Here is a 27,015-nt window from a genome sequence, read left to right on the forward strand (position 1 = left end):
GTCCTTTGACTGTCCTTCTCTATTTTGAAGCCTTCACAGGGTGTCAAGACCTCTGCTTATACAAAGGGTCTCTTGGGCTCCATACATGAGGACAAGACTGCTCTCAGCCTCTTGGCTTTAGGAGAAGAAACCAATGAGGAGGATGAGGAGGAAAGTGACAACCAGGTAATGATGAAGTCCTCTCCCTGGCCTGGAAACCCTCTGTGCTATATTTTTTCCGTTTGAAAATGTTTTTGCTGTGATAGAAAAAATATGTAACATAAAATTTGCCCTTTTAACCATTTTAAAGTTAAAATTCAGTGGTATGAATCACAATGTGTGCACCCAACACCACTATCCATTTCTTTTTTCTGCACTTCCCCACCGCCACTATTCATTTCTAGAACTTGTTCATCATCCCAAATAGAAACTGTGTACCTATTGAATGATAACTTCCTATTCCCTCTTCCTCCGTCCCTGGAAACCTAATCTGCTTTCTGTGTCTATGAATTTACCTATTCTAGGTACTTCATATAAGTGGAATTATACAATATTTGTCCTTTTGTGTCTGGCTTATTTCACTTAGCATGATGTTTCAAGCTTCATCTATGTTGTAGCATGTATTAGAACTTTGGTCCTTTTTAAGGCTGAATAATATTCCATGGTATGGATATGCCACATTTTGTTTATCTACTCAACTGTTGATGAATATATATGGGTTGTTTCCACCTTTGGCTGATCTCTGTGCTACTTTTTTAAAAAGCAAGAATTTTTTTTGGCCCACAGCTTCATTTCTTGAGCAGTCTATTATGCCTTCTAGATCTGATCCGGAAAGTACAGCCAGCAGAAAGCACCTTGGCCACTTGCTTGGTGCACAGCATAGTTTGTGCTGGATGGAGAGCCGTTTAGTGAGGCTGCCTCAGTGGTGGTCCTGCTCTGAGTCCTCTGAAGCCCTGCCTGGGCCCGCCTGCCAGCTCAGCAGTGCCCCACTTTTCCCTCTGCACACCCCTCATGCTGGGTTGACCAGTTTCTTTAGACTTACCACTTGTCATCATTTTTGTTTCTAGAGTGTCCACAGCTCAAGTGAGCCTCTTAAGAACCTACACCTGGACATTGGGGCACTGGGGGGTGACTTTGAGTATGAGGTAAGAGCCTTAATCCCTACAGGCACATGTGTCAGCCTGGCATATCCCTCCTGTCTTTATTAAGCCCTGCTGCTTTATTGTAATGCATATTTGGAAAAAGAACCATTTTGTCCCAGTCCTTCCAGATGAGATTTCTGGGGTTTGGGGAAGGACAAGAATAAATGAATGGATTCCTGTCCCTTCCAGACCCTGCCTCTAAACAAACAGATGTCAACACTCATTATGTTATTGTAGTACCTAAAACCTCCAATGCTTTTTTTTTTTTTTTTTTTTTTTTTTAAGAGACAGGGCCTCACTCTGTTGCCCAGCTTGGAGTACAGTGGTGTGAACAGAGCTCACTGCTTTGAATTCCTGGGTTCAAGTGATCCTCTGCCTCAGCCTCCTGAGTAGTTAGGACTACAGGCATATGCACCCATGCCTGGCTACTTTTTACATTTTTTGCACAGACGAGGTCTCTCTGTTGACCAGACTGGTCTCAAACTCCCAGCCTCAAGCAGTCCTTCCATCTTGGTCTCCCAAAGTGCTGGAATTACAGGTGTGAGCCATTGTGCCCAGCCATGTGTTTTTGTACCTAGAAAGAAGCTTTCCCTACCATGTATCCTTTGTTTAGTGTCCAGTGTATTCATTTAAATATAACATTTCTCTAAATATTCCCTAAGTATTTATACAACCTATGAATCATGAACTCAACAATTAGATTTCCCTAAATATTTAAATATTGGTTGCAGGCTCAATCAGTTAAACTTTTCACAAATCTAATATATCAAGTTCTGTTAAATACTTTCAATACCTTAACATCAAACAAGTCACTCACATTTTATTAGAAAGATCACAAAACTGATCAGTAAAACAGAAGTGCTTATATCCTGAATTTCAATTTGTTTTCTCATTATCCCTTATTATTTCTGACTTGTTTCTTGGAAATCACTTTACCTTAAGAGCCAGGATTAGTGTCTCAGGCCACTTGAGGTTTCAGATGTGCTGGCTGATAGCCCCTGATTTGGTACTTGAGACCTGAATTGTGGGTGACCCGTCTAGCCTTTGGACAGGGCTCTTTTTTTTTTTTTTTTGAGACGGGGTGTTACTCTGTTGCCCAGGCTGGAGTACATGTCAGCCTCCCAAGTAGCTGGGACCACAGGCGCCCACCACCACACCCGGCTATTTTTTGTAGAGATGGGGTTTTGCTATGTTTCCCAGGCTGGTCTTGAACTCCTGGGCTTAAGTGATCCACCTACCTTGGGCTCCCGAAGTGCTGGGATTACAGGCGTGAGCCACTGTGCCCAGCATAGGACTCTTTTTGTAGTTAGACTTTGCCTGTAACCTCAGAAACTGTTCAGCATTTTGGCTCTGCACTGTCAGATATCTTTTGATTATGACTTTACAATTTCTTGCCAAATGTGACACTTTTTTCTAAGTGTCCCATTTTTATTATCAAGCTGATATAGATCTGCTTTGAAACGATTCCTTCTGAGTGGGGCCTAGTCTGGAAGGATTAAATCTAAAGCCTTCAATCTGTTTAGTTCCCTGAAATGATAACTTTATTTTCTTCTCCACCACTAGTAAGACCTATATTGATCAAAGGAGATGCTCAGGCTTTGTGCCTAGAAGGTTGACCATGTATAGGACTAGGGGTGTCAGAGGACTTATTTGCTTGTGGAGGAAGAAGACAATCTCTATGAGAATGAGCAAGTTGAGGCTGGAGATTCTGCCCTATTCATTTCTGTATGGCCAGGCAGCACCTAGCCCGCTGCCTCTGAAACATAGGAAGCACTTGGGTATGTTTTGTTCAACAATCGAGAGAATGAACTTGTGAATGAGTGAATGAGCCACCCCGGGACAGAGAGAGTGTCCAGGCAGGTTATGTCATATTTTTTTCTTCACTTGGCTTTTCCAGTTTCTGGATAGAGTGGGTACTTGGTCCCTGCTGTCATCTGGTGGATTGAAGATCCTGATGTGGATTGATCATGATTTACTTTGACCTTGGGCTTGTTAACATTTACTTCATAATGGATTGTAAATGTCAACAAAAAAGACTTTTTCTTCTTTGAAAGGTGGATTTCTTTTTTTTTCTTTTTTTTTTTTTTTAGATAAAGTCTCGCTCTTGTCCCCCAGGCTGGAGTGCAATGGCGTGATCTTGGCTCACTGCAGCCTCCGCCTCCCGGGCTCAAGGGATTCTCCTGCCTCAGCCTCCTGAGTAACTGGGATTACAGGCGCCCGCCACCATGCCTGGCTAATTTTTGTATTTTTAGTAGAGACGGGGTTTCACCATGTTGGCCAGGCTGGTCTCGAACTCCTGACCTCAGGTGATCTGCACGCCACGGCTTCCCAAGGTGCTGGGATTACAGGCGTGAGCCACCATGCCCAGCCTGAAGGGTGGATTTCTAAAAGCTCTCCTTCTGATGACTATGTGCTTCTTTGCGGGGAGTGGGGACTTTTAAACATTTTTATAACCTCTTTAATATAAATAGGCACCCCAGTGTGATGAGGGGAAATGTCTGGAGTGGGTGGTGTTAAATACACCTCCTACCCCTGTCTCTAGCATCCCCGCAGATTTAGTTCTTTTTGTCACATGGAGTGTTGGATTCCTATGTTCTAACTTAAGGCAGGAATCAGGGCTTTTCCTGTTGGGAGTGTTAGTGGTGGGGGTAAAGGGGGGTTTCAGGACAGCCAATGCTGCCTCTGCTTGGTCCCTGCTCTTTGAAAATGGCTTTTGTCTCAGTTTACAGTCTTTGGATTCTCTGAACTGCCCACCTTTCCCCACTCCTGAGTGTCCCAGACAGCCTAGGATGGAGATGGACTTCTGAGGTTAGTTTTATCCTGTCTCACTGAGCAGTCACTTTGCTCATGATTCCATGAGAGGGCAGTAGGATGGCAAGAATGCATCTCTTCTCGTCTCCTCCCTCCTCTCCTGCTTTCCAACTTAAACCCACTTCAAGTCTATTACAGACTGAAGAGAGAGAGGTTCATGGAACCGACACTGAACAGGGTGAGCAAAAGCCAGGAGGCTGAAGGGTAGGCGAGCAGACTTTATGTGGCCATGTGGTGCTGGTGAAAAGCCCATCAGTGGATCAAAGGAGCAGGAGGGAGCCTGGGCTTAGAAATAACAGGATGATGTCGGTGCGATTGGAAAGTGCTAACAACACTAGGGAGCTGTGCAAAGAATTGAGACCAACTGGGCAGGAATAAATCTGAAAAATAAATTGGACTGATGATCAGCTTGATGGGGGTCTCTGCAGAACACGGTCAATGCACAGACATGGGTTCAGCTCCTTATCCTTCATGCTCTGTTCCCTGTGCTGTGTAGATTGCAGGGGTCCTTGTCTTTGTGCTCTGGGCAGAAGAACCTCATAGCTTTTGGGGGGCATGTTAAATATTCATGAAATGATTCTTATAAGCTGTCTCCTGCTCTTTCTTCCTGCAGATGGTAAAGTCTTTTTTGAAAAAGCAGCAGAAATGTGCCTTGAGATGCTCAAGGACCTGGGGCTGTGAAAGGAGGAGACAGAAGGAGTGTGAGCAGGGATGAGCTGAGGGCAAAGCTGTGTTGAGACTGAGGCCCCGCCTTTGCCTGCATTTCCCGCAGAGCCCAGGGCAGGAGACTGGACTTGGGTGTCTAGAGTGTATACCTGGTTGGAGCTTCAGGCCTTGGGCCAGGAGACAAGGGGGCAGGGGCCAGGTGAAGGGAGATGCTCATGGAGTTGGATGGCTTCTCCAGACACTCAGCTCATGTACATCCATTTGTGGATAATCTACAACAAATGCTTCACCTCCCTCTGCTTTCCTCACCCTTGAGGTGCTGTCCTGTGATTGCAGTTAGTCAACATGGTGCAGAGAATGCAAGGTCATTTATTTTAATATTACACACGTTTTACTGTTTTAGGTAAGGCAGACTAGAATGAGCCCTATCATGTGAAAATTTTCTTTTGAAGAATTTAAGCATAAGAATTGAGCTGGGCCTAAGATTATTGGAATTTGCCTATATTCTCTCATGTGTAAGAATGGGAATCTCTCTCTTTTTAATTTTTTTTTTATTATACTTTAAGTTTTAGGGTACATGTGCACAACGTGCAGGTTTGTTACATATGTATACATGTGCTGCACCCATTAACTCATCATTTAGCATTAGGTATCCTCTCTTTTTAATTTTTATTTTAAGTTCAGGGGTATCTGTGCAGGTTTGTTACATAGGTAAACTTGTGTCATGGGGGTTTGTTGTACAGATTATTTCGTCACCCAGGCATTAAGCCTAGTACCCATTAGTTATTTTTCCTGATCCTCTCAAAGATGGGAATCTCTGTGTCTTGTATTCTCTGATTTTTGATAGGTTACTTGTTTTTCCATCATCTTGAGTAGTTAAATAATAGCTAACATTTGCTTAGCTATTTTTCATTTAATAAGCACTGTAATAAATATAGTCTAATCCCTATATAACCGTGTAAAGTAAATATTACATCTCCTTTTTGCAGGCTAGGAAGGGAAACCTCAGCTCCTATCTTTTTATGACACACTTATTCATATTTAACAATTTGGTCAACAAACCTTTACTAAGCACTTGTTATGTGCTAGAAACTAAGCACTGAGGACAATAGTGCTAGAAAACAAGCACTGAGGAGCTAATTTGGTGACGGAAACAGATAAGGAAATCAGCAAATACAATAGCTATTAAAGTAGATGATGGGGAAGGCTCATTTCAGGTCAGCTGACCCAGGGATCAAGAAAGGCATCCTGGAAGAGGTGATGTGGTGAGGACCAGGGGAAGTGTGTTGGGGTAGTATGTGTGTATGTGTGTTTTAGGAATTGCATGGCCAAGTACTGAATTAGTGTGATGTTTATCCACAGGTGGGAGGAGAGAGTGTCTGAGCGTTTGCCTGGAGGTGAGCCATGAGAGGCAGGCAGGAGCTGGGCCTTAAGGGCTGTGGGGCCAAGTAGGAGTTTAAATTTTATCCTGAAGGCCATAGGGACTGTTTGTGGTCTGATACCTCATCTAAGGTGTATTTGTAGGCAGCCCTCTTAGGACCAGGTTTCACTCCCAACTTCAAGCCGGGGGGAGCCTTTCTTTAATCTTGGGATGAGCCTGGCCAGGGTCGGTTGGCCCTGCTTGCCGAGTAAGGGGGTGTGGTTGGCCCGACACCCTTTGCCCGCCCCAGGCAACTCCCACCTCCTTCTTGGAGTCCTTAGAACCCCACAGACTGGATATGAGCTTCTGCTGGGGATCGGCCTTTGGTTGTATAGAGATGAGAAGGCCATTAGGCTCAGCCTGAAGCTGCTTCACTTGAAGAGGAGAAGTTTGTCTCCCTTCTCTTAGCCCAGTGGTCCTGGCAGATTATTCCATGCTCGAGGTTAGGGATGCTGGGAGGGGTAGCACTGGCAGGTACCCGCATGCATGCTGCCAAGGCGTGAGCTTCCTTCGTGCCTTCTCTACTTTCCCTTCTGCTCTTCTTTCTGGGACAGGGTTGGGCCTGATGACAGTATCACCACTGTGTCTAGTGGCCTCTTTGCTTTGGGCAGTCAAGGCTCATAACCAAAGCCATTGGGAACATTTCACTTTTCTCAATATTAGCTCAATTCCTTGAGGGTAGGATCTATGGTTTGGCCATATTTGGATTCCCAAGGCAGTGTTTGGCACATAGAATGTGCTCAGTGAATGAATGTGTAAGTCTCATTACATAACGTAAGTTAACATTCGTGGGACACTGACAGTGTGCCAGTCACAATTCTGAGTTCCTTAACTCATTTGATGAGTGCTAACTCATTTAGTCTTCCCAACAACGCTCCCTATGGGGTAAGCACTACTACCTCCCAGTATTTTAGTGAAAGAAACTGAGGCACATAGAAGTAAATAATTTGCCTAAGGTCACACATCTGTAAGTGTGGAGCCAAAATTTGAGCCTGGGCAGCCTCTGTCTCCAAAGCTGAGCTCTGAATTACTCTGCTTTACTGACTTGTGTAATGATCCCTAGGAAGCCTGGGTTAGCTTGTCAGTGGGCTCTCAGGCTTGCAGGGAGAGGGTCATTTCTTTGGGCACAGCAGACACTTTAACAGAGCATCAATAAATGCCATGCTTAGGGCTTCTTCTTGGACCTCTCCACTCTCTAGTCATCATGGTCCTTGAGTCTTCAGAATAGGGAATCAGGAAGTCTTAAAAATCCCTCATCGGAAGTTATTCAGTCTGGCAGCCCAAGTGTTAGCACAGATGTTTTCTAGGAGGAAGGCTTCTCAGCCCAAGCCCAGCAGAGATTACTGGCTGTATTTCCAAGGGAGGGTTTTATTTTTCTCTTTTGACTGACTCTAAGGAATGTAGTGGAAGCAGCCTTGGGTTTTTACTAGTCTTTAAAGTGAGGTTTGTATGTGAGGAGCAGGGCGTGGCCACTGTAGAGATGCACTGCTCAGATTTCCTTTCGAGAGACCCTGTCAAGGGGAGCTTAGCAGATTGACAGCCTCCAGCACTGCCCTTTCTATCCACCCTGCTTCATAGAAGTGTTTCCTACTGGTGATGGGCACAACAGGGGTCAGAAAGCAGAGCCATTTCTGCAGATATGGGACTCCTCTAATGGCAGCCTACTAGGCGACTCTGCTGGGCTGACCGAGACTTTCCCAGAACTAGAGAAAGTCTGGAGGCTCTGCTCACTTCCTTTATCCTTTGTAGACATCTCCCTTAAATCTCTTGTACATCTAACCCTAACTTGGCATCTGCTTCTCAGAGGGACCCAAGTCGGCAGTGCTCGGTGAGGATGCTGTCTCCGAGGCTGCTGCTGATCAGCAGCATGTACCCGGGAGGCTTTAGGGACGAAGAGCTCTCTCCTGATAATTTTTCCCCTGCTGCCTATTAAACATGAAAAACAGAAATTTGAGACTTTGCTGCCTTTCTCTCACATGATGATCCATCATCATCTGAAATAAATACTGGCTTTTGAGTCTGCAGTCTTATGATGTGGCTAATGGTGCTGGAGCAAGACAGATTTATTACTTGAGGACATGATAGGTGATGACAGAGTTGTATCGTCCAGTGTAGTGACTTCCAGGCCCACCAGTGGATGGGGATCAGCTTGGGTATATCCAAATCACTATAGAAATTCCGATTCTGTAGATCTGGGGTGGAGTCAGGAATCTCTGTTTTAAAAAGCTGGGTGGGCTGGGTGCGGTGGCTCATGCCTGTAATCCCAGCACTTTGGGAGACTGAGGCGGGTGGATTGCTTGAGGCTAGGAGTTTGAGACCAGCCTGGCCAACATGGCAAAACCCCATCTCTACTAAAAATACAAAAAATAGCCAGCTGTGGTGGCGCACACCTGTAGTCCCAGGTACTCGGGAGGCTGAGGGACGAGAATCACTTGAACCCAGGAGGCAGAGGTTGCAGTGAGCTGAGATCACGCCACTGCACCCCAGCCTGGGCGACAGAGTGAGACTCTGTCTCAAAAAAATAAAAAAAAATTAAAAACTGGGTGATTGATAACCATTGGGGCAGAACTCAGGCACTGGCCTGTGGGAGTCAGGGAATAGCATTTCCATCTTGTAGCATGTCTCAACTCCTTTTGCACATTCCTTATGTCTTCCTTTCTAACCTGGTCTGTTGCTCCCTAGGAGTCTCTGAGAACAAGCCAGCCAGAGGAGAAGAAGGATGTTTCTCTGGATTCAGATGCTGCCGGTCCCCCTACTCCCTGCAAGCCCTCCAGCCCAGGTGCAGACAGCAGTCTGAGCAGTGCTGATGGCAAAGGGCGACAGGGAAGTGGGGCAAGACCTGGGCTTCCAGAAAAAGAGGAAAATGAGAAGAGTGAACCTAAGATTTTCGGGAATCTGGTGACCCCCAAGGCAGACCCTAGGGGCAGTGAGCCTGCCAAAGCCTCTGAAAAGGAAGCACCAGAGGACACAGTAGATGCAGGAGAGGAGGGTTCCAGGAGGGAAGAGGCAGCCAAGGAGCCAAAGAAGAAGACTTCTGCTCTGGAAGAGGGCAGTTCAGACGCCAGCCAAGTAAGTCACCATATCCCATAGGCAGGGGTTGGCTGTAGCCCTCTGCTGCTCTGTTCAGCCCTGGGCAGGGTCCTATCCCCACATCTTTATTACTGAGTCAGGAGCTTCATTTGCGTGTCCCTGCACTGGGCTGTCAGCATCAGCCAGAGCCCTTAATTGTGACAAATATGCCCAGACCCAGCAGGCAGTAAAATCCACAATGAAGCTGCAAACCTGCTGGCACTCGAAATTGAGAGCAGAAATTTGCTTTTCCATTGGCACCCTCCTGGAATGTTCATTTTCTTTTCTGCTACTTACATCCTCTCCTGCTTCCTACTGCCCTCTTGTACTTTTTTTTTTTTGGTCTGTTGTTTTGAGACAGGATCTTGCTCTGTAGCCCAGGCTGGAGTGCAGTGGCGTGACCTTGGCTCACTGCAGCCTTGACCTCCAGGGCTCAAGCAATCCTCCCACCTCATCATAGTTCAGGGTGATTTTTGGCAGAGCATTACCTCAGCCTCTTGAGTAGCTGAGACCACAGGCGTGTGTCACCATGCCCAGCTAATTTTGGTATTTTTTGTAGAGATAGGGTTTCGCCATGTTGCCCAGGGTGGTCTCTAACTCCTGAGCTCATGTGATCTGCCCGCCTCATCATAGTTCAGGATATTTTTTTTTTTTTTTTTTTTTTTAGACAGAGTCTCACTCCTTCACCCCAGCTAGAGTATAGTGGTGCAATCTTGGCTCACTGCAACCTCTGCCTCCCAGGTTCAAGCGATTCTCGTGCCTCAGCCTCCCAAGTAGCTGAGACCACCACAGGCATGCACCACCAGGCCTGGCTAATTTTTGTATTTTTTAGTAGAGATGGGGTTTTGCCATGTTGCCCAGGCTGATCTTGAACTCCTGAGCTCAACCTCGATCTGCCTGCCTCGGCCTCCCCAGGTGCTGGGATTATCGGCGTGAACCACTGAATCTGGCTCCCCTTGTACTTCTTCTTTTTTTTTTTTTTTATTAGACTGAGTTTCACTCTTGTTGCCCAGGCTGGAGTGCAGTGGTGCGATCAGCTCACCACAACCTCTGCCTCCCGGGTTCAAGTGATTCTGCTGTCTCAACCTCCTGAGTAGCTGAGATTACAGGCATGTGCCACCACACTCAGCTGATTTTTTGTATTTTTAGTAGACTCGGGGTTTCTCCATGTTGGTCAGGCTGGTCTTGAACTCCCGACCTCAGGTGATCTGCCCACCCTGGCCTCCTAAAGTGCTGGGATTACAGGCGTGAGCCCCTGCACCCAGCCTCTCCTTGTACTTCTTGACATCAGTTTGGGGCAGTCATGGTTGCAGCAGTCTGAATTTCTATAGAGAGAGAACACTGTGTGTTGTGATGAGGTGGGGGTGGTCGGGGCACTAGGCACCACATTTGGCAGTGTTCTGCCCCAGCATAGGTAGATTAGGTGACAAGAAGACCCTTCTCGTCCATTTTTGTGGCTCTTTCTGAACGATCCCAAGACATGGGAGTGGTTGCTTTGGGAAGACCAGGTCAATGACCAAAATGGACAGAAGTAAGCCTGAATGGGGACATCCTTTGGCGTTTTAGATTTTTCAACCCTTAGTCCTGTTCCTCCTCCAGGTAGATGGTGAGAGAATTCATTTAAAGAGCTTTTATCGGCCAGGCGCTGTGGCTCATGCCTGTAATCCCAGCACTTTGGGAGGCTGAGGCGGGTGGATCACTTGAGGTCAGGAGTTCGAGATCACTGGCCAACATGGTGAAACCTCATCTTTACTAAAAATACAAAAATTAGCTGGGCGTGGTGATGCGCACCTGTAATCCCAGTTACTCGGGAGGCTGAGGCAGGAGAATTGCTGGAACCTGGGAGGTGGAGGCTGCAGTGAGTGGAGATGGCGCCATTCTAGTCTGGGGGACAGAGCGAGACTCCATCTTGGAATAAAAAAAAGAGCTTTTATCTATTTCCTGGGAAAGATGTTCTCCTTCTGTTTTTTAGGATAGCATCAGACTTTGGTACTGCCACCTTTCTAACCATCTCCGCTACTCTTGGCTCCCCTTACTCATGCAAGTCCTTGCTGATCTGATTCAGAGTGTGGTTGTCTCTACTCAGTGGGCTGCCCAGCCCCAGTGGTGCGGAGGCTGTGCGCATGTCCAGAGAGAATGGCGAGGTCCACAGGCCTCCTTTAGGTTTTCAAGAAGAGTGGATTTCAGTTTGGCCTGAGCCCCATATTGGCACCATGGCCTGAACAGAATTCCCTGGGTAGGTAGGGACCATGACCCTTTGTGCTCTGCTCTGAGGGATTTCTCTGTGGGTCTGTCTCTCCAGGAACTGGAAATTAGTGAACACATGAAGGAACCACAGCTCTCAGACTCCATAGCTTCTGACCCCAAGTCCTTCCATGGCCTGGTGAGTTTGAGATGAGGGCAGTAGAGTGGTGGTGAAGAGCATGGATTTGTGAGTCTCCAGGGTTAAGTAATTTCCCTAGCATCACGCAGCTTATAAATGGGAGAATTTCGAACTCATGCTTGAGTCTTGTCTAGCTCCAGTTTCTCAACCCATTAACTAAGGGTAATACTTCCTATTTTATAGGTTTGTTGTGAGAAGAAAGTGAGGCAGAGAATGTAAAATGTTAGCATATAAACATTAATAATATATATATAATAACATTAAAATGTTAGCTATTATTACTCACTATTGTGTGAGTTGCCTGTGTGATCATGTGAGTTACCATGAGCCTAGGAGGTTAGAGACTGGTGTGTTTGTGTTTATGGGATCACTGAGCTGTGGCGAGGACAGTCCCCAGGCTCAGGCCAGGAGGGATGCCGTGGCTTCATTTCTAAAGTTAAGGCTTTGTCTTGGAATGCCGGCATCCATGGTTTCTTTGTCCCAGACCTTCTACCCAGCCTGCTGTATCCTGGTTTCATTTGCCAGGTCTGTACCTAAGGGGAATAGTTCAGGGTGCTTTTTGGCAGAGCATTACCTCTAGAAGCCATCCTCCATCTGTTTGGAGGAGACAGATCAAAGGCAAGGGATTAGTGGGAGAGGGTCAGGGATGAACAGTAATGATATGAGGGGGTGCAGAAGAATTAGGAGGCTGTGTGTGCTCGCCCCTCACTGAGCCATGGGCTTAGAAGGCAGATGGCAGCTGCATTAAGTGAAGTAGAACTCAAACTGAAAGGAAAATGTCACCAAAAAAGAAGAAAAACCCACAAGCTAGAAAGGGAAGGCAAAAAGTCATTGTTGGCAAAAACCGTCCATGAAGAATTGCCATGTCACAGATCTCTCAGAAGCAAGGGGGCTGGCTCTTCTAAAGCAGTCACCCATGTGGAGAAATGTGCCCATCAGCATTTTTCTTCTCTATGGAAGTAGATGGAGGAGGCTGTGGACAGCAGGACCAGACTTTGTCTGGGCGTCCCACCATTAATCAGGGCTGATGTGACAGAAATCTCCCCATTAACATGCTGTTGGGTAGCAGTCCTTCACTTAGCCCAGCAGGGATCTTAGGCTCAGAGAGGGTGGGATCGTGGGCCTGTGGCAGCCAAAGGACAGCAACAAACTGGCACCAGTGTGGGCACTTGCTGCCTGTCCCAAAGAGAAGCCAGTGCAGGAAGCACCACTAATTAACTCTCATTGTCCAGAGGGGAACCTGTATGGAAAGGGGATGGAACGAGCTGGAAAGAGCCCACCAAGGCTCATTTCCAAACTGTCCACAGGTTTTCTGGGGATGTTGGCATCTCTTCTCATGCCTGGTTGGGCACCATGGAGAGGGAGAGACAGCTGGAAAGTGACATCCTTCGCAGCATGTGTCATGGAAAGAGCTTGGGTTTTGGAGTCAGTGCGGGGCCCCATCTGACCCCCAGGCCCCTTGCTTATTAGCTGTGTGACCTTGGGCGAGTTATATGTGCTCTCCAACCTGCTTCCTTATCTGTGAGATGAGGGAAAGAGTTTTAGTCTCACAGGGTTATTTTTTCCCCATAATTTTCTTATGAAAAGTTTCAAACATATGGAACAATTAAAAAAATTGTACAGTGAATACCCACATACTCACCATCTATAGGCCACAATTAACATTTTACCATACTTGCTTGACATATCATTCCATCGAGTCGCAGTGTTATTTTGAAGATGAAATTAGTAGATGTTGAAATGTTTGGCACAGAGCTGGGCACATAATAGACATCTTTCTGGAAAGTGGAGTTGGGGTAGTGAAGAGGCCTGGTGGATGTTGACTGTGACAGAGGCAGAGTTGCCCTTTGCATCTCCACTGTCTCCAGGACTTCGGTTTTCGCAGCCGGATCTCGGAGCACCTGCTGGATGTTGATGTGCTTTCCCCAGTCCTGGATGGAGCTTGTCAGCAGGTGAGTCTCTGTGGGTGGTGGGCTGAGCTGGGGCCTCATTTTCCCTCACAACTTTTTCGGATGACCCCAGAACTGAGCCCTGCCCGTCACAGGGTGCATTTCTGTAAGTCCTCTCCCTTCTAATTCATTAAGGCATGGTCCTGACTGCCTTTCACGGGGTTTCTGACCATTCCTGCATTGTTGCTATAAATTAAAGCCCTCTTCCGCCATGTGTTTATCCATTTATCCACTCATTCAGCAGCTGAACAGTGGACTGTCTGCTCATGTGCAAAGCGCTGTGTAGATTGTAGATTTCAAAGCACTTCCCATCCTGGCCCATTCATCCTCTTTACATGCCCAGCCCACCTGCTGCTCACCAGCTGGGTCTGCTGCTCGCCATTGCTGGGGCACACTCTCCACCTCCGCCACCCCTCTGCCTGCCACTCTGCTTTCCCATTTTTCCCAGCAAGCTCTTTTTTGGTCCTGGAGGTTCACCTCTGACACCTCCTCCTCAAATGGGATGAATTGTTCCCTCTCTTTGCTCTGTTTAGTCACTCTTGTTTTGTTTGATGGTTGTCTGTCTGTCTCCCCTGCCAGGTGTTAGCTCTGTGTGGGCATGGATGATGACTGACCCATATGGGGTACAAAGATGACTCAAACACAGATCCCGTCCTTAAGGAGCTTCAAGCCAAGAAGACTTTTCTTTTTCTTTATGGATTGGTTAGAAAAGCAGTTCTGACACATGATCTCTGCAAGTTTAAGGGAACATGTGGTTTGGGCAAAATGGAAATTTGTTGGGTGAAACAAACAAGATGTTTAATATGAACCCAGCCTTGGAGCCTTTAGTGAAATGTGTGCTAGAGGCAGGCTAGAGTTTTCAGGCCAGTTGCATTTGAGCCCAACATGTTCCTCTCAGCTCTGGCTGATAAAACCTTTCTGGGCCACTGTCCAGCCACCAGGTCCTTGTTGGATCTTGGTCATCCTGTTTGCAGTGCTAAAAAGATGTGAAGGCACATCAAAGGAAGGGGGGATTAGTCAGGAGAGGTTTGGAGCAGAGGAATTGTGAGGCTCCTTTGGCGGTAGGTGAGTGGGAAACTTACTGAGTCAGTGGAGTGGAGGTGGACTCCATTGTTTGGGGTCCAACACCTGGCCAGTATCAGAATTACTTGGGAGCTTGAAAAAAAGACAGATTTCTGGGTCTACCTAAGACCTGATGTGGCCAGCAGCCTCTTTTTGGGCTATGCCACTTGCTGTAACTCAGTAGCAGGACCTGACTTGGTTTTGGTTCTCATGAGGTGCAGCTTCCTGAGGTGGCCATCCTGGCAGAGGAAGCCCTAAGCCAGCGGTCCCCAACCTTTTTGGCATCAGGGACCAGTTTCTTGGAAGACAGTTTTTCCACAGATGGGGCCGGGGGTGGGGGCATTAGATTCTCATGAGGAGCGCACAACCTAGATCCCTTGCGTGCACAGATCACGATAGGGTTCATGCTCCTGTCAGAACCCAGTGCCACTGCTGGTCTGGCAGGAGGTGGAGCTCAGGTGGTAATGTTTGGTTGCCTGCCCACTATTCTCCCCTGCTCTGTGGCCCGGGGCTTGGGGACCCCTCCCCGGTTGGGGACCCCTCGCCTAAGCTGTACCTTGTGACCTGCCTGTTGTGATGTGGGTAACAGTGCTCAGCGAGGCTGACCAAGTAGCCAAGCCTTTCAGGCTTAGCTTCCAGCTGTCCGCCATCTCTGGGGGTGGAGGGGTCGAGATGGGGAGGTGGAGCTGGAGGAGAAAGCAGCAGCCCCTTCATGGGACAGAACTGTAGATGCCATCTTCTGTCCTTCCTGTGCGCTCTTGCCCATTTTGCCATATTTTCCATGTCTCTCTCAAGGGCAGGACCAGGGCAGAGGGCTTAGAACTGAGCTATACTAGTTTTTGTTCATTTAAAATATTTGCAATGCAGCTTTATTGAGATAAATTTGACATACAATAAACTGCACATTTATTTGATAAGTTTTACCGTATTATATACCTTCACAACCATCACCAGAACAAACGATTATAATGAATTAGACATAATACATTTCTTTCTTTCTTTCTTTTTTTGAGATGGAGTTTCCCTCTGTCACCTAGGCTGGAGTGCAGTGGCATGATCTTGGCTCACTGCAACCTCCGCCTCCTGTGTTCAAGCGATTCTCCTGTCTCAGCCTCCCCAAGTAGGTGGGACTACAGGCACCCACCACCATGCCCGGCTAATTTTTTTTTTGTTTTGTATTTTTAGTAGAGATGAGGTTTCCCCATGTTGGCCAGGCTGGTCTCAAACTCTTGACCTCAGGTGATCTGCCCGCCTTGGCCCCCCAAAGTGCTGGGATTACAGGCGTGAACCACTGTGTCCGGCCAACATAATACATTTCATAATGAATTAGAAAAGTGATTATAAAATTATTTCAAATAATACAGAAGATCCAAGTTCTCAGCTTCCTGTAGCCTTACACAGGCAGGGACTATGGATAGTTTCCATTCACATTTTTCATGTACCTTTCCAGAAAATTTTCTGTGTACATATAAGTATATATCTGTTTTCTCTTATCTTTTTTCTTCCCATAAAAATTGGGATTGTGCTACCTAAACTGCATAGCGATGTGCTCTTTAAATTTGAGAATAGGCCCTTGACTTATTTCTGAGTTATTTCATATAGATCTACCGTATTCTTTTTGTTGGCTGCACAGTCTTCTGCTGTGTGAATACACCATGGTTTATTTAACTGAGGACTGCATCTTAAATGAAAACAAGATCCGAGAGCCAAGTTAAGGAAGGGGAAATGGTATTTTACGTCAGAGGCTTAGGATGTGCGATTGTCTTCCCTTTCTGAAGAATGCTGACCTTGGCTGCTTTCCTCATCTTGTTCCTTTCCTTCCTTTTCTGGAGCAAAAAAGTTAAGGAAGAGGACCCTCTCTATCAAGAGGACCGTCCATCCGGGTATTTCCCCGAGGATCCCCTTTTCTCTGTCAGTGGGGGATAGTTCAGTTTCTCACAGAAATATAGGTGAAACAAGAAGGCGAGGCCGGAAAGCTGTGGTCTGCAGCCAGCCCTCCTATCTGCTGCCCTTTTTCTTATGGTGTATGGCTGATAGCCCTGGAGTCCTTTCTGACTCAGGGCTCAGTCCCCCTATTTTTATTACTATCACCCCACTTTATTACTCATCTTATATTTTTAGTTTGTTAAATGGAGTGGGCCTGTCACCTTGACAGGTGAGAGAGGGAGATATTTGATGAGCATGGTGTGGTCTGTAGGGGAGGACAAGTTGTGAGTTGCACCCTAGAAGGCGAAAGAGGTGGGGCAGGAAAGGCTGCGTGCCTTGCCATTGTCTGCAGGCTCTGCCCATGCTGATGTGATGAGGAGTGGCAGCCCTGGCAGGGAGCCCTTCTGCTACAGGCACCGGGAGGTACTCACAGGCAGTATTTCTATTTTTAATGTAATTTGGGGGGGCTGGGTTTTAGTTCAAGCCCTGCCCTTCCTCACCCATCCAGATGGCAGGGTTAGCCACAGCTGCTGGGGCTTAGGCTGCCAGTGGAGAGGTATGGGGGCTGTGGGCACAGGGCTGGGGACCCTACTGGGAAAGATGGAGTGAGCTGTCTCCCGCCCCACCTCTCCTGTTGACCCTGTGTCCCGGAACAGACGGGGCTCCTGTCGGTGTGACAGAAGGGGTGTGACAGGTCCTAGGATGGGGACTGGCACTGGCAGAGTCTTTTCTTTTTGTTTTTTACCTTAGGCTGGGGGAGAGGGAGAGAAATGTGGGAAGAGGAGCTAACATTGATGGCGTGCCTTCTTTGGGTCACGAGTTGGGCCTTATGTATATGAGCTGATTTAATCCTCACCAGAAGCCCTGTGAGTTGCAGTTTACTATCCCATTTTATACAGTGGAGGAGACAGACTTCCCAGGCAGAAAGAGCTAGAACAAAGGGTTGACCCCAGGCTGACTACACTACTGTACCCCTGTGGAAAATATTTGAAGTGATCATGAATATTTCTCCCCTCCAGGCTGGGTGACAGAGTGAGACCTTGCCTCAAAGAATAGTTCTTCCTGCCCTTTTTTTTTTTTTTTTTTTAAACCAACTTGCTAAATGTCACTAGTCACCCAAGCTTTAAAATGAGATTTTTGTTCTGTTTTGTTCTGTTTTTGATGGATGATGTAATTGCTGTCTGGGAAGGGGGCATCATTGTCTGCTGATGGGGCCAGGGTGCTTGGGGGGGCCCTGAATGTAGTGAAAGGAGCACTTTGTCTTCCTTCCTCCAGGTGCCAGGTGGTGCCCTTTTTGTCTTGGGCACAGCCGTCTTTCTCATTCTACCAAGACTCCATCTCTCCAGGACTTATCCTTTCTCATGTGCTTGTCTGTGGCCCCCGATTCTGGCCTCTTAATTTCAGCACCCTTGTCATTCACTGGCACTGCTAATCTGGGCCTCTGTGGATTTGGGGTACTCATGGATTTCTCTGCTTTCTCTGCACAGCTCACAGTGCAGGCTTCCAGCAGCAGGAGACAGAATTTTCTTTTTCTTGTGTGTTCTCCTTCGGCCTCTGACTCCTGACTCTCTGTGTAGTGGCTGTGGTCTTCTGCCACATCTTCCCCAGGCCTCAAGGCTGACCCAGGGAGCAGCTGTGAGCCTGGGGGCTTAGCCAAAGCTTGGGGAAGCTTCACTGTGCTGTAGATCAACCTTCTGTTCTATGTCCCATATGGTCCCATCTTCTGGAGAGCAACTTCTCAGTGCTTTCGTCTAAGCTTGAGAGCCAGCAGGAGGATGGAGGGACCCAAATGCAGTCCCTCCAACACAAACTTGTTATTGCTTCTCTCCTACAGGCCCAGCAACCACTGGGAATAGAAGACAAGGATGACAGCCAGTCCAGCCAAGATGAGCTGCAGAGCAAGCAGTCCAAAGGCCTGGAGAGGTACCGTAGGTGGGAGGCTATCCCCAGCGGTGTGCCTTCAGGGTGGTGTGGACTTGGGCAGAATTCTTGGCTTTGGTGGCTGGCCTGGCTCAGTGTATACTTGCTTGGCAGCAGGTGATGAACTGGCTGGATGGCCTTGCAGGGTCTGTGTGTGCACATGCGTGTGTATATGTATGTGCACATGTGTGTTACTGGCAATGTGTGTATAGGTTTGCATGCATGAGCAGACCCTTTGATTCGTCACCAAGATGGGAATGTGAAGTGCCACTGGGTGCAATTCGCAGGACTCTGGGCACCACTGTGGGGCCAGGGCTGATTAAGCTGTGTGCGCCTGGTTATGGGCCAGGGCTGAAGAACCTTGAGGAGGTCTGGAGGAGTCGCATTGGAGGGTTGGTACTGCGACTCAGAGCTCTGAGCCAGGGCCCTGCCACATCAGAAATGGCTGCAGCTATCTGTGAGAGTGCAACTATGTGTGATGTGACAGGGGTTCTCAGCTTCTCAGGCCTGAGCCCCATGACAAGGGCTGCCACCCTAGAAGGGGAAGGAGAATGGTCATTTCACTTTTGGACCTGCAAAAACTATCCATGACAGCTTCATGCATTTTTCTAGTTTGACCTCTTGAGTCTGGCTTCTCTTTCTCCCCACTTAGTTCTTCCACCCCTCCCTGGCCCCAGTGATGGTGAGCTCTGGGGATGGGTATACTTGTGAGTGAGTGTGTCCTGCTCTTACTCCTGAACCAAGCAGAGGCAGCATAGGGACCCCTGTGGAGCCTGACTTCAGTCTAGGTAAAAGGAGGGCTCAGGAGGGAGTCTCTTCCTTCCCACATGTGTGGCTGCCTTGCCCTGCTGTGACTCTCCACGGATGGATGTGGGGGTGGGGCTGGAGCATAACCCAGGAGGAGGCAATGACCTAGGTCCACACACTGTACTCCCCAGTTCTCTTCCCACTCTCCAAATGGAGGGGCCTGACTCTGCTGCTCTGCCTGGCCTGACCAGGTTATCTCCTCTACTTCCATACGAGGAGCGGGCCCAGAGTCCCCCTCGCAGCCTGGTCACCGAAGAAGAGCCCCCCCAGGGCCCCGAGGGGCAGCCCGAGTGGAAGGAGGCAGAGGAGCTTGGGGAGGACTCTGCAGCCAGCCTCAGCCTGCAGCTGTCCCTCCAGAGGTAAGGATGAGGGGAAGCACCCTCATGAGGATGAGGGGTGGCGGCTGCTCTGCGTGTAGTGGGTATGTGTGCTAGTGCTGAGAGAGATGGGGGTGGGGTTGGCTTGGGGAGGGAGTGGGGAGCTGGGGCGGGTTTGTAGCCTCAGCAGCAGCAGCAGCAGAGGCTCTGCTTAGTGTCCCATGGGAGCTGGATATGAGGAAATGTGCCTCTTCCTAGTCCTCAGTCTACAGCTGAAATCAGGGTATGTGGTCTGATTAGAGGAACTTAGAAACTCTTGAATTAGAAACTCTTGAATAAGGAGGTGTCTCTTTTGTCACAGCTACCTCCCTGCAAGGGGCTGGAGCAGAGACTGGTATCACCCTGGCTGCTCCATTCCTGCCAGGGAAGCCCTTTCTCTAGTCCCTTCCCTATCAGCACCCCTGTTTCCAATAGTCATCCTACTTCTAGTCATTCAGCAACCCCAGTTGGAGCCCTGTTACGTGCTCGGCCCAGGGAGAGGGAAGCCCAGATCACTCTGGGTCCAGCTGAGAGGACCTTTTATTCCTAGCCTAGTCAAGAGCGTGGTGGACATTTGCTAGTTCTCTGTCCCCCTCACAAGAGAAAGATGCTGGTCTTAGAATTCATTGGGTTGGAATGAGTCACTAGGGAACCTGAGCAGCATCATGGGCAGTCAACAGCATCCACTGAACACCTGCTGTGTATGGAGCTCCTGGGGTACCATAACCATCCTGCTTCCATTGTGAGGCAGGAGTCTCTAGTCTTTGATGCAAATAGTTCAGGGAGAGGAAGGGCGGGGAGAGGGAGGTTTAAGACCTGAGGTAGGGAAATTGTTGGAACTGTCTCTCTTGTCTCTGTCATAGCTCTTTGACCCCAAATGGCGTGCGTCTTAAGCCTCTTGCTTTCTTACTGGCTTTAACACAGTTGTTTCCTTACTGCTATCAAGGGAGCAGGACCCAAGCCCACCTGCTGCCCATGAGAAGGGCAAGGAGCAGCATTCCCAGGCTGAGGAGCTGGGCCCTGGGCAGGAAGAGGCGGAGGAGCCTGAGGAGAAGGTGGCGGTCAGCCCCACCCTGCCAGTCTCTCCAGAGGTGTAAGGGCCAGTTTTGTGTGTCTGTCCCTGTCCTCCACTGCGTGTGGGCTGCTTCAGTGCCTATTCACTCTTGGGTGGTGGGAGGTGGGACTCAGGCTCTGGCCAGGGGTTAGAGTGTAGGGAGATTAAGCATATCCTTGGTGCTCTGTGTGCGGCCTTGGGAGCTCCACGCAGGCGTGACTGATCCTTACCGGGGGTTAGCTTTGGTCCCTGGGGCTCCTGGTCAGGACTTGAGGTACAAGGGCAGATGAGGGGGTACCTCCTGGCTCATTTGCTAAACTTGCTAAGTCATGTTTCCTGTCTACCAAGCACTGTTTTTCTCTTCAAAAATGTTGTTGAGGTATGTATGTACACTGCAGTACATAGGCCTAAAGTGTACAGTTCAGTGAAAGTTTGCACCTGTGCACACTGTACAACGGCCACTCAAACGGGGAATGTCTCTATCCCTTGAGGAAGTTTCCTGGTGCCCCTCTCAACCCACTCACCCCTGGTCTTCACTGTTCTGGCCTGTGAACTCCAAGTTCTGGCCAAAGGGTCATTTTTCCGTTCTCTACTTCACATAAATGGAATTATATAGTATACAGGATTGATCTTTGGTGCTTGTGTTCAAAACTCAGTGTGTTTTTGTGATTCACCTATGTTGTTGAACCAAGTACTTCTAAAATTTAGAAATAATTTAGCTTTTCTCCTTCCATTCTTACCCTTCCCCTTCCTACTCATTTTTCAAATGAGGAAACTGAGGCTCAGAGAAGTGAAGGGATTCATCTAAGGTCACATCGCTAGTCAGTGGCAGAATTAGAACTAGATTCTAGGCAGGGCACGGTGGCTCACACCTGTAATCCCAGAACTTTGGGAGGCTGAGGCAGGTGGATCACCTGAGGTCAGCAGTTTGAGACCAGCTGGCCAACATGGTGAAACACCATCTCTACTAAAAATAGAAAAATTAGCTGGGCGTGGTGGCGGGCGCCTATAATCCCACCTACTTGGAAGACGGAGGCAGGAGAATTGCTTGAACCTGGGAGGTGGAGGTTGCAGTGAGCTGAGATCATGCCACTGTACTCCAGCCTGGGCCACAAGAGCAAAACTCTATCTCAAATAAAAACACTAGATTCTAGTAACTAGAGCCCTAGACTTCTGACTTTAGTCTGCAGCCACTGTTCCTTTTCTCTGCATGGAGAAAGACAAGGATCAAGACTTAACATTTTCCCTTCTGTGAACTGAGTAGGTCTAAAGGATTTGGGACTGACTCATGAGCAGAGACAGGTTTACGCACACATTACTCACAGCAAGTTCATGCACACATTACTCACTGAGAGCTGGCAGGGCACGCGAGCTCAGGATCTCATATTGTCACCATAACATTGCAGGAGTGGTGTACGGAAGGGGTGGTCACGTCTTTCAGATGATGATACATCCTACAATGAAAACTGTGACCTGGAGGAATTATACGGCTTTCCTGTCACCTTGGTGGCTGTGGTTAGCCAGTTCAGGATGCTTTCTATGAGGACAGGAGGTGGGTGTAGTTCAGAGAGAGGAAGATTGGGCAGAGGTCGGAGGGGTGTCTTCCCAGGACCTCTAGAGGGAAGCTTGGGCAGCAGGGCTCAGTTGGGGCCCTGGCTTCCCCAGCTCCTCCCCAGTTGCCTTGGCTGATTCATTCCCTTGCCTTGTGTTTCTCCCGCCATCCCAGCGAGGCTGCCCCTGCTAGGGTCTCAGAAATACTTGACCACGCAGTTTCAGTTTACACCATCCCCTTAGGAAATGCCTTCTCTTCCTTTCCTGAGTCTCTTCAGGCCCCATCGCTTCCTTGTTATTAATCTTTACAGCAGCATCAGGAATGGATGGGTTGTCTAGGTTTTGTGGGAGTAGCTCTGTGTCTGTCAGCTTCCAAAGGTGTAGTCAAGCTGGATGTGAAGGGTTGGGAGCAGAGGGCAGGCTAGAGGGAGCAGGTAGGGCCAGGAGGCAGCATGTGCCACTCACTGAATGCTTTCTGGCCAAGGCCAGGACTAGGAAACAGGAAGATCCTCCCCGTGTCATGCCAGCATCTTTCGTGAGGATTTGCAGAGAAGAAGGTAAAAGAATCCAAACCACCAAGTTGAGTATGAGAGGAGACAACTTTTGTGGTAGTACCATGAAAACCATTTCACAGTGTTCCTAGGTGCCATTTCCCCACCGTCCGCTCTCTTTCTTCCCTGTCTGTCCCTGCTTTCCCTTCTTGCTTTCTCTCCCGTATCTTTGAGCTACTTGGTGGCCAGCCTGAAATGATTATGCTCCTACAGAGCCTCCCCTTTGTCACTCACTGTAGGAAACTGGGTCCCACTGATTCTGATACCTGAGGAGTTGGCCTAGAAATCAGAGCTGTTTCTTCCCCTGGAGTCCTCAACTTCCCAATCATGTCATGGACCTTTCAGGCATTGTTTACTGCCTTGGACCTGAGCTAGCAGTTTGGGCTACTAGACCTTTCAAACAGAGCGAGGGAGAAGAGGTCCACTGACAGATAGCCCAGGTTGCCTCTGTGCAAGTTCACTGGTGCTCATAGCCTGGGCACATGCCCCACGCGGTCTGATGCCCCATCTTTCCACAGCATCTGTCCCTAGGGCTCCACATAGCTTGCAGCCTGCAGGAGAGAGAGACATTAAAAGGTTCCCTCTCAGGGAAAAAAGGTGTTTTCAGCCAAGGTTGGAAATGAGTTGGAGGGTTGATGAGGTGGGGAGCTGTGGGGGAAGGCTCTTTCTGAGTGCAGGATTCTCAGAGGAGGTGGCAGCCACATGTCTTATATATGCATTAGTTGGGCTGTGGCAGGGGACTGAGAGGAAGCCAGGCTTCGGAAGGAAGGAGGAGATGGAGTTGGGAGCAGAAGAGAATTGAAGGCATATGCTCAAGATCATTTCTGGTCCGAGTTATGATTTTAGGAAAGGGGAAACGAAAGGTCTTTATGGTAATTCGGAGACGACAGTAGCCTGTCCTGTCTTCCTCTCTCTCTAGTCTCAAGGTGCTGCAATGGGATTCCTAAGCCCTTGTTTTCCTCTACTGTTCTAATCCGATCCTGCTCGCTGCTTTCCATCTGCAGCGGGGCTCGAGCTGGAGGGAGAAGGGGTTCTGAGTCCCCAGCAGGGAGGACCAGCTCCCCTGTTTGACTCTTGCCCAGCCCTCTTTGTTTTGGGTCATGCCCACACTTTCCGCTTAGGTTGACTGAGCCACCGTGCCAGGCCTGCAACAGCCTGAGTGCTGTGCGAGGAGGATGTGTGGTGAGGCCACTTTCCACCGTAAGATTGAGGGACCTGGATGTGCAGACACATTCTGACCTTTAGGAAAGTCACTCTGGGAGACAAAATGCTTTATCCTGCTCATGCTTTCCTCATGCTTTATCCTGCTCATGCTTTATCCTGCTCAGAATGTTCTCAGGATTCCTCTTTGGGCATTTCCTTGAAGACCAGAAAACAAGCAAAATAACAGTCCTTATTACTTTATACACATCTTTTTAATGGATACCATTATTCCTGATCTCACCACCCTCCTATGTATCCAGGTCAGCTCTGAATTCCTTCTACTCATTTCTAAACATTTAATTAACCCTAAGCAGACGAAAACGTGCCCCCATGGGTACATGGCACTCATGTGCACGCTTGCTACATTTTTTGGCTTAGGGGAGCATCTCCTCCTGGCCCCCTTGGTGGTGTGATAGGGGAGCTTCCTATTCCTGGGCCTTCCTGGATTGTTGTAGTTCTCAGAGCTGGGAGACCTGCTGCTGCTTCTTTCATGGGCCCATATACATTGGCCACTACTCAGTTTGGGAGGCAGAAAGCAGTCTCTGAGGACTGTTCCCAAATTGCTGGCATGAGCCTTAAGTAGCAGGCAGAGCTCTAGTGGGAAGGTAGTAACAGGGCTGTGAGCCATTCTAGGAAGGAATCCATTAGGGACAGAGCTTCACTCTCTCCCTGCTGCTGCCTGCTCTTGAGCTGCAGCTTCAGATTTTGATCTTGGGCCACAACCTCGTAAGTCTACTGAGAGCCTGCTATGGGCTACCCTTCTCCCTAGGCTCTTGGGGCCTTAAACAGCCACAGTGGGGCTTGTCCTATGGAGCAAGCATTGACTGTATCTCTTGCCTGCCCTTGGGTGACCTGTTTGACTCCTGATTGTGGGCTCTCCGTTAGGATTCCATCTGTGGTGTTCTGTATCCATTCTAACCTGGATGCAGAGGTGGGTGGACATTAACCCTGTGATGACATGCCATTCCCCACCTGTGGTAGGCGATCCACAGAGCCTGTGGCTCCCCCAAAGCAGCTCTCAGAAGCTGCACTAAAGGCCATGGAAGAGGCAGTGGCCCAAGTACTCGAGCAAGACCAGAGGCACCTGCTGGAATCGAAGCAAGAGAAGATGCAGCAACTGCGGGAGAAGCTGTACCAAGAGGAGGAAGAGGAGATCCTCCAGCTTCACCAGCAGAAAGAGCAATCTCTCAGGTCCTGCCCTTCCCCTTAGGCATGCTTCCTGGGGCCTTTCAGGGATATGAGGAGCCAGGGACACCCTCTCAGCCTGGGAACCACTGGGATGCTCATGGTTCTACCAAGACCAACTAAAGTTGGGAAACTTTACCCAACAATTTCTGCTTGTATCTCATTGGTTACACCTAGTTGCAGAGAACACTGGGAAATGTAGTCCTTTAGCTGACTTCTTTACCCAGTAGAATAAAAGCAGGGTTCTGTTGGTAAGGAAGAAAGGGAGAATGGATACTGAGCTGTTAATGAGCCATCTGTCACAGTCCCAGGATGGGAAAGGTACTACAAAAAGGTGTTAACATATTTCATTTACTTGGCAATTTAACTAAAGGCTAAGTCTTGTCCTCTTGTACAGAACATCCAAGAGTGGTAGAAAATTATTATTTTTAGATGATACCTAGCAAAGTGTATATAAAACATTTATGCTTAATTTAGAGAATATAAAACAGAAAACCAACATTCAAGTACTGGGAAGGTTGGAGCAATCTCTCATGAGCCCAGTGCAGGAAGCACTGACATAGGGTCTGTCCTTATATCACATCCTTGTGGGTCCTCCACCAGAGAGCATCCTAAAGAACAGACACCTCCAACCCCTAGCATCCTCCTCTTCCGGCCAACTGAGAATTGGGGCAGGGTCCCACCCAAGCAGGATGTGACTCACCTACAGGTGCAGCACCTTGGAGGAAATCCTGGTGCTGTGTCCCTGCCAGCCCACCAGTCTCCTCCCCTCTTGCTGGCCCCCCTGAACTTGGCTGACTGTGCTTTCCATTCTCTCCCAAGGCCCCTGACTCCAGAGGCCCTCTTAGGTTGTGGGGAAGACTGGCATGCCAAAAGTGTCTTGATTCATGGCCTGGAACATAGCAGTTGCTGAACAAATGGTAGCAATTACTTTTCAGTTGAAATCAATGCATATTCAGGCATTCTTGACTAAGTGATTTCTCTGTGGACAGTGCCTTGCCTGGCTTTCTTCAGACTAGTTCATCACCAGAACCTGTTTCTGTTTATGCCCAAGCCTTTCTGAGGAATGGGCTCTCCTTCCCTCTGCTGGGAACTTCCATGTGGTAGAAATTTCTGGAAGCCACAGCTGATCTTATAACAAATATTTCTGGAATGAGAAGGCAGGCAGGCTGGCCCTTAGCTTCTTTCACTGTAAAATGAAGGGATTGGACTTAAAAGTTCTAAAGTCCCTGCCAGCTCTAACACTGTGTTGCCTTGTGTAAAATTTAGCCATAGGACAAAGAGAAAAGGTTTCTGGGGAATCTAAAAGGAAGGATTTTTACTTAATTCAAATTTTCTCCCTCTTTTTTTTTTTTTTGAGATAGAGTCTTGCTCTGTCGCCCAGGCTGGAGTACAGTGGCTCACTTGGCTCACTGCAAGCTCCGCCTCCCTGGTTCAGGCCATTCTCTTGCCTCAGCCTCCCAAGTAGCTGGGACTACAGGCGCCTGCCACCATGCCTGGCTAATTTTTTTTTTGTATTTTTAGTAGAGATGGGGTTTCACTGGGTTAGCCAGGATGGTCTTGATCTCCTGACCTGATGATCCGCCTGCCTCGGCCTCCCAAAGTGCTGGGATTACAGGCGTGAGCCACTGTGCCCGGCCAAATTTTTTCTCTTAATGGAAAAAAGTAATGGTGTTAGTATCTTGAAATAGGAAAGAATCCTAAGTCTTTTTTTGGCTTTAGGATTTGCTACAGAAGCTTTTCAAAGGAATTGTCTTCTGAATCATGTTTTTCCTAGGTTTGAATTCCCTGAGTGCACAGCACACATCCCCTGGTCGTGCGGGGCTGTGTGAGGAGTTACCCAAAAAGGATGTGGTTTGTGTAAGCAGGGGGATGTCTGCTTAGGATGAAATGGCCACCGTTGGTGTGTAAATAAGATAACCTTTCGTAGATATCACGGCTTGCTTATAGTTTGGGGCTGGATGATGCTGTTCAAATTCAA

At 48.3% G+C, this 27,015-nt stretch overlaps 1 protein-coding gene across 29 annotated transcripts in view; it reads left to right on the forward strand.

Moving 5' to 3' along the window:
• The window catches only part of CEP164 (centrosomal protein 164), a 91,874-nt gene that overhangs the window by 41,119 nt on the left and 23,740 nt on the right, over nt 1–27,015 (forward strand). For 13 of the 29 annotated variants that reach the window (XR_010135560.1, XR_010135561.1, XR_008511411.1 and 10 more), the window contains 9 exons: nt 31–165; nt 1,047–1,124; nt 8,701–9,087; nt 11,390–11,470; nt 13,339–13,422; nt 18,242–18,330; nt 19,266–19,493; nt 20,437–20,583; nt 24,831–25,035. Coding sequence is in view for 25 of the 29 variants with exons in the window: in XM_054525142.1 (XP_054381117.1) it covers nt 31–165; nt 1,047–1,124; nt 8,701–9,087; nt 11,390–11,470; nt 13,339–13,422; nt 18,242–18,330; nt 19,266–19,493; nt 20,437–20,583; nt 24,831–25,035 (1,434 nt within the window). In the remaining 4 variants the exon portion in view is untranslated. Of the gene's footprint in view, nt 1–30; nt 166–1,046; nt 1,125–8,700; nt 9,088–11,389; nt 11,471–13,338; nt 13,423–18,241; nt 18,331–19,265; nt 19,494–20,436; nt 20,584–24,830; nt 25,041–27,015 lie in introns of all 29 variants that reach the window. The other 16 variants (XR_010135562.1, XM_054525146.1, XM_063711399.1 and 13 more) reach the window with 7 other exon arrangements.

The sequence above is a fragment of the Pongo abelii genome, chromosome 9 (genome assembly GCF_028885655.2).
Source record: "Pongo abelii isolate AG06213 chromosome 9, NHGRI_mPonAbe1-v2.0_pri, whole genome shotgun sequence".
Classification (NCBI taxonomy): Eukaryota; Metazoa; Chordata; class Mammalia; order Primates; family Hominidae; genus Pongo; species Pongo abelii.